This window comes from Rhinoderma darwinii, chromosome 8 (assembly GCF_050947455.1).
Source record: "Rhinoderma darwinii isolate aRhiDar2 chromosome 8, aRhiDar2.hap1, whole genome shotgun sequence".
Taxonomy (NCBI): domain Eukaryota; kingdom Metazoa; phylum Chordata; class Amphibia; order Anura; family Rhinodermatidae; genus Rhinoderma; species Rhinoderma darwinii.
This window is the reverse complement of record NC_134694.1, coordinates 125,503,670-125,519,266: the sequence shown is the minus strand read 5'-3', so window position 1 is coordinate 125,519,266 and position 15,597 is coordinate 125,503,670. Positions and strand designations below refer to the sequence as shown.

Here is a 15,597-nt window from a genome sequence, read left to right as displayed (position 1 = left end):
GAGGTTGTTACAGTTGTATCAGTCTGTGAGGTAAGAAGCCTGGACTCCAGCCTGCTACATTTTACCTGCACTGATACATTGTAACAAATCCGCACAGGAGAGAGATTTGCGGCTCTGAAGTATGTAGCAGCTCACGGCAGGTCTGTGTACACAGCTATAAGTGTGAGCTACAGAAATAAATCAACTCCTGGGCCTTGTTCATATTATAATAAATGCTCCTGGCCGAGGTGACATTGCCCTTCAAGTTCAGGGGTGTCAGAGCAGCAGCTTTATTGTAGGTTTCTACATGAACGGATCGTAACCTCGCAGCCTGCGGCGCTTGTGTTTATGGAATCACGAAAGCAAAAGTTTATGTTAAATGTTTGATGTCCTATAAAATTCTAAACTAAACTCCACCGTTTGCTCACACAAATATACAAGGACGATGATGATTATGGTAATGATGAAATTTATGATGATGATTGATGATTACTGATGATTATGAGTGATGATGATTATTGATGATGATGAGTGATGATTACTGGGGATTATGATGATGATTGATGATGATTGATGATTACTGATGATGATTATGAGTGATGATGATTATTGATGATGATGAGTGATGATTACTGGGGATTATGATGATGATTGATGATGATTGATGATGATGATCTCGCCTACGTATAGGAGTTTGCAAGGACACATAAGTATGTAGACCACAAAATTCAACCTACACGTCAAAAAATATTGTATCTTGTAAATCTTGCCTGTGACTGGGTAGGTAAAGGCGTCACCCTTACACATCAAATCACAATTGGCACAACCAAGGCAGGGGTAACAACCCCTCCGGGTAGTCAAATCCTGTCTAGCAGACCTACCGCGACCCTCAGGCCCTATATCACTCTTCACTAGTCTGTCCCTCAGCTTAGTTGATCTCCTGTATTAGTAGAGGGGGGGGGGGGGTTTGAAAGAAGGAATATCCAAAAAATTTCCCAACATAGGCCAATGTTTCTGTATAACACGCATAATTAGTGGACTATGTTCATCAAAAGTCGTGACACGAGGAATACGTCTCTCTTTGGTAGTACACGCGGTAGTCTTATTACACCCTTCCGTATCCCTTACTCTGGCAATCTGGGTTCTAACTAATTTATTCCTTGGATACTGACTCTCATATCGTAATAGACTATTACGGTCTGTGGTTTTTACAAAGAGATCCATCAATAGACGATCTATATAGACAGTAGTGTCCAAAAATTGTATGGACTCAGTGGAGTTAACCATAGTAAACTTGATATCCTGATCCACCATGTTTAGATCCATAAAAAAGTCCTGAAGGGCATCCTGTGTATCAGTCCAAATGAGGAAAATGTCGTCTATGTACCGCCACCATCCCAAAACTTGTGAGAAATTGTGGGATACATAAACAAATTCCTCAAATTCCGCCATATAAATGTTCGCATACGTAGGGGCCACGTTAGACCCCATGGCCGTACCCCTTAATTGAACAAAAATGTAATCACTAAATAAAAAATAACTACAGGTATCATCTCCAATAAATCCACTGCAAATTGTTTACATTCAAAAGAATAGCTTGTGGTGTCTAAGGCTTTTTTAATACTTAAAGAGTCTCTGTCACCACATTACAAGTGGCCTATATTGTACATGATGTGATCGTCGCTGTAATGTAGAGAACAGTGGTCCTAGTAATAAAGAGGCTGTCACCACATTATAAGTGGCCTATATTGTACATGATGTGATCGGCGCTGTAATGTAGATAACAGCAGTGTTTTTTATTTTTTTAAAAACGATCATTTTTGACGGAGTTATGACCTATTTTAGCTTTATGCTAATGAGTTTCTCAATGGCCAACTGGGCGTGTTTTACTATATTACCAAGAGGGCGTTGTGGAGAGAAGTATCTGACGCTGACCAATCAGTGACCAATCAGTGACCAATCAGCGTCATACACTTCTCCCCATTCATTTATACAGCACATAGCAATATATCTATATCACTATGTGCAGACACATAAACACAGTATAACATTACTGCAGTGTCCTGACAATGAATATACATCACCTCCAGCCAGGACGTGATGTCTATTCAGAATCCTGACACTTCTCTGCACTTCTCTCTGATGCACAGCACAGCGAGATCTCGCTGTAAATGACAGCTTACAGCGTAATCTCGCGAGACTACGCCTGCTATGCTGTAAATCACAGAGACGTGCAGAGAACTGGTCAGGATTCTGAATACACATCAAGTCCTGGCTGGAGGTAATGTATATTCACTGTCAGGACACTGCAGTAACGTTACAGTGGGTTTATGTGGCTGCACATAGCGATATAGCTATATCGCTATCTGCTGTGTAAATGAATGGGGAGAAGTGTATGACGCTGATCGGTCACTGATTGTTCAGCGTCATACACTTCTCTCCACAACGCCCACTTGGCCAAAAAGTAAAACACGCCCAGTTGTCTATTGAGAAACTCATTAGCATAAAGCTAAAATAGATGAATAGAAAATGATCGTTTTTCTAAATAAAAAACACTGCTCTTCTCTACATTACAGCGCCGATCACATCATGTACAATATAGGGCACTTATAATGTGGTGACAGAGGCTCTTTATTACTAGGACCACTGTTATCTACATTACAGCGCCGATCACATCATGTACAAGATATGGCACTTATAATGTGGTGACAGCCTCTTTATTACTAGGACCACTGTTCTCTACATTACAGCGCCGATCACATCATGTACAATATAGGCCACTTATAAAGTGGTGACAGAGGCTCTTTATTACTAGGACCACTGTTATCTACATTACAGCGCCGATCACATCATGTACAAGATATGGCACTTATAATGTGGTGACAGCCTCTTTATTACTAGGACCACTGTTCTCTACATTACAGCGACGATCACATCATGTACAATATAGGCCACTTATAATGTGGTGACAGCCTCTTTATTACTAGGACCATTGTTATCTACATTACAGTGCCGATCACATCATGTACAATATAGGCCACTTATAATGTGGTGACAGCCTCTTTATTACTAGGACCACTGTTCTCTACATTACAGCGCCGATCACATCATGTACAATATAGGCCACTTATAATGTGGTGACAGAGCCTCTTTATTACTAGGACCACTGTTCTCTACATTACAGCGCCGATCACATCATGTACAATATAGGCCACTTATAATGTGGTGACAGAGCCTCTTTATTACTAGGACCACTGTTCTCTACATTACAGCGCCGATCACATCATGTACAATATAGGCCACTTATAATGTGGTGACAGAGCCTCTTTAACAACCCCCTCTCATGATTAATGGAGGTATACAGTGAAATTACATCAAAGGAAACCAAAATAGTTTCCCTAGGTATAGTTAGATCGTGAATTTTAGACAAAAAAGCAGTGTCCCTGACTCCTTAAAAGTTTGTCCAGAGAAATAGCCGAAGGACTAAACAAAGAATTTCTACCCGACACAATCAGGCGCCCTGGTGGACTACACAAATTCTTATGTATTTTCGGGAGACAATATGTAAGAGGAGTAACTGGATGCTTAGGTAATAGAAAATCCTGTAGCTCTCTGTGCACCAGATCAAGGGCATAGGCATTGACAATTAAATATTTAATCTTCCTCATGAACTCAAACTTGGGATCTCCATTAACTTTCCTGTAGATCTCAGGATCACGTAGCGGTCTCTCCAGCTCATTAACATATAACCGTCAGTCCACAACGACGATCCCCCCCCCCCCCCCCGCCGTTATCAGCCGGTTTAATAACAAGATCATCGTTATGGACCAATTCCTGCAAAGCCAAAAACTCATTGCGTGTCCCATTTGGATGTATCAGGGGTTCACCTTCACTGACCGCATTAGATGTCAGAAGACTTATGTGCTTTTTAACAGAGGAAATGAAACCCTCTGGTACATCAGAGCTACAGGGAGGTGTGAAGCTGCTGGATTGTCTGTTCTATATTGCTGGACAAAGGCTGCAGCTGAAACGTTGCATCCTACCGCACTGACGGGTGAATAAATCCTTTTGATACGACTATTGGAGTTTCTGCCTCTATTTCTATTTTTTGTCTATACCTGGGGATTTACAAGTTGGATTCCTGGAGGCCTGCGCCCTGTTACCCTAGAGGTTGTTGTTCCTATGTGCTGCCCATTTTTCTTTTTGGATGAGTGATGATGATTTTTGATGATTATTGATGATTATTGATGATGATTATTGATGATGATGAGTGATGATGATTATTGATGATGATGAGTGATGATGATTATTGATGATGATGATGAGTGATGATTGCTGATGATTATTGATGATGCGTGATGATGAGTGATGGTGGTGAGTGATGGTGGTGAGTGATGATGATGATGATGATTATTGATGATGATTATTACCGATGATGAATGATGATGATTACTGATGATGATGAGTGATTATGATTATTGATGATGATACATATTGGCTGAGATATAAATAGTTACAACTTGTGGCCTAACAATTCATAAATTAGTAAAATTGTTTCAATATCTCACGGTTCTGATAACAGGTTTAATATTTTTCTTTATCATGTTTTCCTGTATTCATGTGTGTGACACGGACACATAAGGGGTTCTGTGTACAGATAGGGGGTCCTGTCTAAACATAGGGGGTCCTGTGTACACATAGGGGGTCCTGTGTACAGATAGGGGGTCCTGTGTACACATAGGGGGTCCTGTGTACACATAGGGGTCCTGTGTACTCAATCTTCATCCATAGACTCGCTGCCTGCACACAAACGAGGCGTATATTTACGCGCCGCTGTCAAATGACGGCGCGTAAATAGACGCCTGCGTCAAAGAAGTGACCTGTCACTTCTTTGGCCGTAATTGGAGCCGTTACTCATTGACTCCAATGAATAGCAGCGCCAATTACGTCCGTAATGGACGCGGCGTTCAAGCGCCTGCACATGCCGGTACGGCTGAAATTACGGGGATGTTTTCAGGCTGAAACATCCCCGTAATTTCAGCCGTAACGGACGCCCTCGTGTGAACATACCCTTACACTGTAGATTATTCTGTGGAGTTAACTTGCAGCTCGAGGCTGAGGAGTAAATTTAAGCTCCTGGCCCCCCCAATGCAAAATCTTTACCTGGGCCCCCAACTATCATAGTGGTCTCCTTAAATGCTGCGGAAGGACCCTTTTTGCCCCCCAGATGCAACCGCAACCTCACCACCCCCTACAGATGAATGAGCGGGAGGTCATTTCTCTGCATATTAATTGGAATTTTCTTCTGATTTAAGGTACACAAGTTCTGCAGCTGAGCGACAAGGAACCACATCCATGAGGAAGGTAAAAAATATTTCTGACATTTGGACTGTTCACTTGATTATAATGATCTAGTGGTTATAATGAGCTGATAATTACATTGATCTAGTGGTTATAATGAGCTGGTGATTATACAGCACTGTGTTATTATAGAGTATTCGTGTTCTATCATTCTCCCAGTCATACACTGCTGGTCACTGCCGCACACACTGGGCCTGTTTTCGGCATCAAGCAGCAGATCTGGGCCCGCGGCCTGTGATAGGACATTGTGCAGGGAACAGCTGAATATATCGGTCACGGTTGTGAGTCCTCGGTCTCCATTGTGAAGCAGGAAGGCAGCAGTAATGTGTTAAGTGCTAGTCAGTTCATGCAAAAGTAGTTCATGCTCGCTGGAAGGTCGACCAAAGGGAAGGCAAATAATAGAATCACAAGTGTCTTATGTAATCAGGAAAATGCAGCTATAGGATCGCAGCAATTTACTGACCCAGGACCGGGGCGCATGCCGGGTCTCACATCATTCATGATTTAAAGGGACATTACCAAGTAGCAGGGTGTCAGTGTCCTGAGGACCCCAGATCAGGACCCTAAACAAGATCAAATTATAATCAGTCCAGTGATATAGAGACTGGTTGTCAGTAACAGGGGGCGGGGCTGTGACAACCTCTCACACATGATATACAGGCTGGTTGTCAGTAGTAATAGATGAATAGCTGTTACTGTATATAAGATATGTGGATCTCATGTCTGATCACAATGTAATTATATTATATATCAGTGATGTCAGTAACAGGGGCGGGGCTGTGACAACCTCTCACACATGATATACAGGCTGGTTGTCAGTAGTAATAGATGAATAGCTGTTACTGTATATAAGATGTGTGGATCTCATGTCTGATCACAATGTAATTATATTATATATCAGTGATGTCAGTAACAGGGGGCGGGGCTGTGACAACCTCTCACACATGATATACAGGCAGGTTGTCAGTAGTAATAGATGAATAGCTGTCACTGTATATAAGATGTGTGGATCTCATGTCTGATCACAGTGTAATTATATTATATATCAGTGATGTCAGTAACAGGGGGCGGGGCTGTGACAACCTCTCACACATGATATACAGGCTGGTTGTCAGTAGTAATAGATGAATAGCTGTTACTGTATATAAGATGTGTGGATCTCATGTCTGATCACAGTGTAATTACATTATATATCAGTGATGTCAGTAACAGGGGGCGGGGCTGTGACAACCTCTCACACATGATATACAGGCTGGTTGTCAGTAGTGATAGATGAATAGCTGTTACTGTATATAAGATGTGTGGATCTCATGTCTGATCACATGTAATTATATTATATATCAGTGATGTCAGTAACAGGGGGCGGGGCTGTGACAACCTCTCACACATGATATACAGGCTGGTTGTCAGTAGTAATAGATGAATAGCTGTTACTGTATATAAGATGTGTGGATCTCATGTCTGATCACAGTGTAATTATATTATATATCAGTGATGTCAGTAACAGGGGGCGGGGCTGTGACAACCTCTCACACATGATATACAGGCTGGTTGTCAGTAGTAATAGATGAATAGCTGTTACTGTATATAAGATGTGTGGATCTCATGTCTGATCACATGTAATTATATATCAGTGATGTCAGTAACAGGGGGCGGGGCTGTGACAACCTCTCACACATGATATACAGGCTGGTTGTCAGTAGTAATAGATGAATAGCTGTTACTGTATATAAGATGTGTGGATCTCATGTCTGATCACAATGTAATTATATTATATATCAGTGATGTCAGTAACAGGGGGCGGGGCTGTGACAACCTCTCACACATGGTATACAGGCTGGTTGTCAGTAGTAATAGATGAATAGCTGTTACTGTATATAAGATGTGTGGATCTCATGTCTGATCACAGTGTAATTATATTATATATCAGTGATGTCAGTACAGGGGGCGGGGCTGTGACAACCTCTCACACATGATATACAGGCTGGTTGTCAGTAGTAATAGATGAATAGCTGTGACTGTATATAAGATGTGTGGATCTCATATCTGATCACATGTAATTATATTATATATCAGTGATGTCAGTACAGGGGGCGGGGCTGTGACAACCTCTCACACATGATATACAGGCTGGTTGTCAGTAGTAATAGATGAATAGCTGTTACTGTATATAAGATGTGTGGATCTCATGTCTGATCACAATGTAATTATATTATATATCAGTGATGTCAGTAACAGGGGGCGGGGCTGTGACAACCTCTCACACATGGTATACAGGCTGGTTGTCAGTAGTAATAGATGAATAGCTGTTACTGTATATAAGATGTGTGGATCTCATGTCTGATCACAGTGTAATTATATTATATATCAGTGATGTCAGTAACAGGGGGCGGGGCTGTGACAACCTCTCACACATGATATACAGACTGGTTGTCAGTAGTAATAGATGAATAGCTGTGACTATATATAAGATGTGTGGATCTCATGTCTGATCACAATGTAATTATATTATATATCAGTGATGTCAGTAACAGGGGGCGGGGCTGTGACAACCTCTCACACATGATATACAGGCTGGTTGTCAGTCGTAATAGATGAATAGCTGTTACTGTATATAAGATGTGTGGATGTCATGTCTGATCACAGTGTAATTATATTATATATCAGTGATGTCAGTAACGGGGCGGGGCTGTGACAACCTCTCACACATGATATACAGGCTGGTTGTCAGTAGTAATAGATGAATAGCTGTTACTGTATATAAGATGTGTGGATCTCATGTCTGATCACAATGTAATTATATTATATATCAGTGATGTCAGTAACAGGGGGCAGGGCTGTGACAACCTCTCACACATGATATACAGGCTGGTTGTCAGTCGTAATAGATGAATAGCTGTTACTGTATATAAGATGTGTGGATCTCATGTCTGATCACAGTGTAATTATATTATATATCAGTGATGTCAGTAACAGGGGGCGGGGCTGTGACAACCTCTCACACATGATATACAGGCTGGTTGTCAGTAGTAATAGATGAATAGCTGTTACTGTATATAAGATGTGTGGATCTCATGTCTGATCACAGTGTAATTATATTATATATCAGTGATGTCAGTAACAGGGGGCGGAGCTGTGACAACCTCTCACACATGATATACAGGCTGGTTGTCAGTAGTAATAGATGAATAGCTGTTACTGTATATAAGATGTGTGGATCTCATGTCTGATCACAGTGTAATTATATTATATATCAGTGATGTCAGTAACAGGGGGCGGGGCTGTGACAACCTCTCACACATGATATACAGGCTGGTTGTCAGTAGTAATAGATGAATAGCTGTGACTGTATATAAGATGTGTGGATCTCATGTCTGATCACAATGTAATTATATTATATATCAGTGATGTCAGTAACAGGGGGCGGGGCTGTGACTACCTCTCACACATGATATACAGGCTGGTTGTCAGTAGTGATAGATGAATAGCTGTGACTGTATATAAGATGTGTGGATCTCATGTCTGATCACAGTGTAATTATATTATATATCAGTGATGTCAGTAACAGGGGGCGGAGCTGTGACAACCTCTCACACATGATATACAGGCTGGTTGTCAGTAGTGATAGATGAATAGCTGTTACTGTATATAAGATGTGGGGATCTCATGTCTGATCACAATGTAATTACATTATATATCAGTGATGTCAGTAACAGGGGGCGGGGCTGTGACAACCTCTCACACATGATATACAGGCTGGTTGTCAGTAGTAATAGATGAATAGCTGTTACTGTATATAAGATGTGTGGATCTCATGTCTGATCACAATGTAATTATATTATATATCAGTGATGTCAGTAACAGGGGGCAGGGCTGTGACAACCTCTCATACATGATATACAGGCTGGTTGTCAGTAGTAATAGATGAATAGCTGTTACTGTATATAAGATGTGTGGATCTCATGTCTGATCACAATGTAATTATATTATATATCAGTGATGTCAGTAACAGGGGGCGGGGCTGTGACAACCTCTCACACATGATATACAGGCTGGTTGTCAGTAGTAATAGATGAATAGCTGTCACTGTATATAAGATGTGTGGATCTCATGTCTGATCACAGTGTAATTATATTATATATCAGTGATGTCAGTAACAGGGGGCGGGGCTGTGACAACCCCTCGCACATGATATACAGGCTGGTTGTCAGTAGTAATAGATGAATAGCTGTTACTGTATATAAGATCTGTGGATCTCATGTCTGATCACAGTGTAATTATATTATATATCAGTGATGTCAGTAACAGGGGGCGGGGCTGTGACAACCTCTCACACATGATATACAGGCTGGTTGTCAGTAGTAATAGATGAATAGCTGTTACTGTATATAAGATGTGTGGATCTCATGTCTGATCACAGTGTAATTATATTATATATCAGTGATGTCAGTAACAGAGGGCGGGGCTGTGACAACCTCTCACACATGGTATACAGGCTGGTTGTCAGTAGTAATAGATGAATAGCTGTTACTATATATAAGATGTGTGGATCTCATGTCTGATCACAATGTAATGATATTATATATCAGTGATGTCAGTAACAGGGGGCGGAGCTGTGACAACCTCTCACATGATATACAGGCTGGTTGTCAGTAGTAATAGAGGAATAGCTGTTACTGTATATAAGATGTGTGGATCTCATGTCTGATCACAATGTAATTATATTATATATCAGTGATGTCAGTAACAGGGGCGGAGCTGTGACAACCTCTCACACATGATATACAGGCTGGTTGTCAGTAGTAATAGAGGAATAGCTGTTACTGTATATAAGATGTGTGGATCTCATGTCTGATCACAGTGTAATTCTATTATATATCAGTGATGTCAGTAACAGGGGGCGGGGCTGTGACAACCTCTCAGAGGCTGGTTGTCAGTAGTAATATCTGTTTCTATAAAATCGAATGTACATGTATGGATAGAGCGATGTGTACCACATGTAACGTTTCCTTGTAGTGCTTCCAATAATGGAGGTATCTGTGACATGTGCGCCATTTCTGTATGAAATACCTGGAGTAATGAGATGATACATATGTTGCAACATTGTAACTGCAGACCACGCCCCCGTTTTTAAATTACTTTTGTATATATTTGGTTGGATGATGTACAATGATAAATATGACGTATATCTCAGGCACAGTCTATTATACCTGCGTCTGCCATACACCATGTGATCTCGCCATCCGCCATTATTACTGCGTGCAGCTGCTTGGACTTTCCTCCGGTCTCGCTGCTTTTTTCTTGCACTTTATAAGACATTTGCTTACATTGCTGCCTTGTAATCAGGGCTGCCCCTCCCCCAGCAGGAATAATTTAATGTTAATGTTGAGTTCCCGTGTTTTCCTGCCAGTACTTTGTGCCTCGTAGAATATTTGGCGCCTGCGCGGTCGTCGACTCACGCTAAATTATTGTTATTACCATATCCCTGTTTTAATTCACAGGCCTAGCTGGGGTGAGCGGCTTCCTGTAGTGAGATCACTTTATTTTCATTAGTATTACCGTACGTCAGACGCCGCCATGTCGCCAGATTGATGTTTCTATAATGTATTTCCCAGATTAGGTGGAAAGCCTCACGATAAACCCGTATGGATGGAGGGAAATGATAGCACTGCGCCTCGTCTGTCAACCCTGGGCGGTGAACATTATAAAAAGCGCAATATAGTTTCAGCAGAGATACGCTTTATTCTTTCTGCTGAGGCAGACGGAGCAAAAGAATAAAGAAATTATATAAACAATATACAAAGTATATAACACAGCACAACGCACAGTCCAAATAATCCGTAACCTGATAATCCGGAATTCACAAAACAAATCACGGATTAAAAGCAAATGACCCAAGCAGGAGCGCGTAACTGTCAGCTGTATTATACCACGCAGAGGTCAGATCCTGGGGCCCAGCTATAAAACCAGCCCAGGGCCGAAAGGTTCAACCATTATTTATAAATTATGTATGTACACATTGAATCCACCAGCAGAATAGCGAGTGCAGCTCTGGAGTATAATACAGGATATAACTCAGGATCAGTACAGGATAAGTAATGTAATGTATGTACACAGTGACTCCACCAGCAGAATAGTGAGTGCAGCTCTGGAGTATAATACAGGATGTAACTCAGGATCAGTACAGGATAAGTAATGTAATGTATGTACACAGTGACTCCACCAGCAGAATAGTGAGTGCAGCTCTGGAGTACAATACAGGATGTAACTCAGGATCAGTACAGGATAAGTAATGTAATGTATGTACACAGTGACTCCACCAGCAGAATAGTGAGTGCAGCTCTGGAGTATAATATAGGATATATCTCAGGATCAGTACAGGATAAGTAATGTAATGTCTGTACACAGTGACTGCACCAGCAGAATAGTGACTGCAGCTCTGGAGTATAATACAGGATAAGTAATGTAATGTATGTACACAGTGACTCCACCAGCAGAATAGTGAGTGCAGCTCTGGAGTATAATATATGATATATCTCAGGATCAGTACAGGATAAGTAATGTAATGTCTGTACACAGTGACTCCACCAGCAGAATAGTGACTGCAGCTCTGGAGTATAATACCGGATGTAACTCAGGATCAGTACAGGATAAGTAATGTAATGTATGTACACAGTAACTCCACCAGCAGAATAGTGAGTGCAGCTCTAGAGTATTATAGATTGATAGGTATTACCCTCATACAATTTTATATATAATATGTTGGAGCAATGAGATTCACACTAGGTGTACACCACCGATTTATGATATATGTATAGTAACAGGAAAGGGAAAGAGGAAAGTAGTGTGATCAAATAATATTGAAAATAATAAATTCTTTATTAGTAAATAGTTAAAATAACAATGTTAGCTGAAAATTTGTAGTGCCAATGACCCCTCACTTGACACTATAGACAAATAAATGTCTTAATTATTCTTACTCCGTTGGGGAAATATGCGAGTAATGGGACAAGTAGCCTAAATCTTAGATGTATATTGATATATTGATTAGCCCACAGTTGTATATGCTAAAGCAAAGTGTTGTGGAAATGACACTGCTAGAGCATTAACTTGAGTTGGTTGTAGTGGTACACAATTCTCTATAATGCTGTGCTGAAGGTTCCTTCATCGGGCTGTAAAGTTAGCCCAGCGATGGAGGAACCTAGTAAAGTGACAGTCACTGCGTGTCTGTCAAGTTGCACATAGACCAGATCAGCTCTAGAGTATAATACAGGCTGTAACTCAGGATCAGTACAGGATAAGTAATGTAATGTATGTGCACAGTGACTCCACCAGCAGAATAGAGAGTGCAGCTCTGGGGTATAATACGGGATGTAACTCAGGATCAGTACAGGATAAGTAATGTAATGTATGTACACTGTGACTCCACCAGCAGAATAGTGAGTGCAGCTCTGGAGTATAATACAGGATGTAACTCAGGATCAGTACAGGATAAGTAATGTAATGTATGTACACAGTGACTCCACCAGCAGAATAGTGAGTGCAGCTCTGGAGTATAATACAGGATGTAACTCAGGATCAGTACAGGATAAGTAATGTCATGTACATTGACTGTTCATGTAGATTATTCCTAGATATATACAGTATAATGGTGGATGGAGACTTTTATTCCTGCTGTATTTCCAGCCTCTTCTCTGTCCTCTGCTCAGTGATGATTGTGTCTGGCGCTGTAGATATATTCATCTGACACACGCTGGTTACTAGGGTCTCGCTACTTGACAACCTTCTATAAAGAATGTGGTGGTTACAATGTATCCGAGGTAACCAGACTGTCAGACATGATAGAAGTAGAAGAGAAGCATGACAGGACCAGTAGATGGAAAGGATTTTGAGCTCCAATCTCCACTATAAAGCAGTTTCTAAAATTAATAGTTGTGACTCCAGTGTCGTCGACCAGTGACAGTCCTCCGACAGTCCAGCTATTGAGCAACCTCAATTGCCATCATGTCCTGACAACCAGAGAGTGTGATGTCATCAGGGCCGGACTGAGATAAAAAAGCAGCCCCGTCACACAAGCCCCAGCAGCCAGCACACTCTGTCTAAACCCGGCCCCGAGCCCCCCAGTCACAGCGCACGTTGGTCGATTCGGTCCAAAGTGATTTCTGTTGAATGTCAGGTTACCGCACTTTTTTATGAGGTGGAGTCCTGGCACTTGCTGGGTTTTCCCAGCAGGGACATTTATGACATCTCCAAATTATATCAAGAAAAAAAGGAATTTTTGAAGCAGCACTATTCCCGAGTATGATGCGGTGCACGCTGTCAAGCCAGGCAAACCCACTCCGGCACGATGTCAATTTCAAAGAAGTAGTAGGACAACAGCACACGTCTTCAAATCATCAAAGTGGTTTTATTGTCAAGACATCCACAAACGACAGGCAACGCTTCGACCCATAGTGAGTGAGGGGTCTTTGTCAAGCCTAACATCATGTCTAAAAACATCGTTATAAATAGGTGAATACAAATGATCAGATGGTTCATTCCAACCAGTGAAAATCGTGAACCTGGTCTCCCAGGTGAAGCATACATTAGTCTTAATGACTTTCTTCAAATAGTTATATAATCCTCAAAAAAGTGTAAAAATGCAACATACAGTACATCTTCAATACATCATCAACAATATATCAGTCACTCTTGTTGTAATGGAAAAATGAAGGAGGGAAGTTCACCACACTCCAGGTTCCAGTTACGATCCTAGAGCGCTACTGCGCATGCTCAGCAATCAGTCGTCTCTGCTGCACAAATAGATCAAATACTTTTACACTTTTTTGAGGATTATATAACTATTTGATGAATGTCATTAAGACTAATGTATGCTTCACCTGGGAGACCAGGTTCACGATTTTCACTGGTTGGAATGAACCATGTGATCATTTGTATTCACCTATTTATAACGATGTTTTTAGACATGATGTTAGGCTTGACAAAGACCCCTCACTCACTATGGGTCGAAACGTTGCCTGTCGTTTGTGGATGTCTTGACAATAAAACCACTTTGATGATTTGAAGACGTGTGCTGTTGTCCTACTACTTCTTTGAAATCTCCAAATTATATGTCATAAACGTCAGATAGATGCGGGGGGGTCCCACCTCTGGGACCTGCACCTATCTCTAGAAGGGGGCCCCCTAAACTCCGTTCTACCGCTCTGTGTTGCGGCTGAATGAGGTGAATTCCGACCATAAAAAAGGTTATATGGTCTTGAGTTACAAAAACAGCGAATCTCGCGAAACTACGCTGTTTCTGTAAGTCCCATTCAACTGAATGGTAGTTACGTAAACAGCGTAGCTCGCATGCCATTCACTACTATAGGAGTTACGGAAACAGCGAGCTCAGCGAGCTATGCTGTTTTCTTCTTCATGGTTGAAAATCACACGCATTAGCCGCATCGCAGATCGGAAGAATGGGGTTTAAAGTGCCCCGTTCTGGAGATAGGCGTGGATCTCATGATGGGAGTTGTTGTTTTGCAGCAGCTGGAGAGCGGTAGCCTTGATGTATAGATCCTATACAGCTTCTTATGTTTATATAAGAGACAATGTGGTGACAGGTGGTGTTGTCATAGTCTTAGGAGCAGCGCCGCGTATCACAGAGCTGACCATTGATCGCTGTGGACTGCTGACTGACCCATTCTATATATTATGAGTTCCGGGTCAATAGCTGCAGGAGTCGTGATAAATTCCTTCATAAATGGTTTACAATCTCCCGTCACTTTGAGAAATGGACTGTTAATTGCGCGACTCTGGACGACTAAACTGTAACCGTAATTAACGGCGGCTTTATTGTTCAGTGTAATGAGTGACGGATCCGCAGGAGATAAACGCTGCTAATGAGATGCATCAAAAACTGCGAGAGATTCAAGATCCAGCCCGATACCAAAGACTTCGAGATCTTCCTGCTTCATGTCTCCCTCTGATCATTCAGCTGCATGAGGATAATGTCACGTACACGCCGGCGGAGATCCATTTACAGGATAAGACTAGAGCACAAGCTGCGCCAAATTAGTCACAGTGGCGCACGCTGTATGATTATTGGGCGCATCTTGCTAGACGTGAGACACTTTTTTCTTCCGTATGCCACCTCACGACTTGTGTAATTTACATAAATATTCTGGCACAAGACTGTCTAGGAAGGTGCATTCACATCCAGAGCTGCAATCACAATTCTGCTGTTACGTCATGTCTTATCTAAAGTCACATCCAGAG

The 15,597-nt window shown here is 41.6% G+C and overlaps 1 protein-coding gene across 1 annotated transcript in view; it reads left to right on the top strand.

The window, feature by feature from the left end:
- Window positions 1–15,597, top strand: part of LOC142660082 (connector enhancer of kinase suppressor of ras 2-like) — a 72,279-nt gene that overhangs the window by 31,180 nt on the left and 25,502 nt on the right. The window contains exon 8 of the mRNA XM_075836728.1: window positions 5,295–5,343. Within this exon, the coding sequence (XP_075692843.1) occupies window positions 5,295–5,343 (49 nt within the window). The remainder of the gene's footprint in view (window positions 1–5,294; window positions 5,344–15,597) is intronic.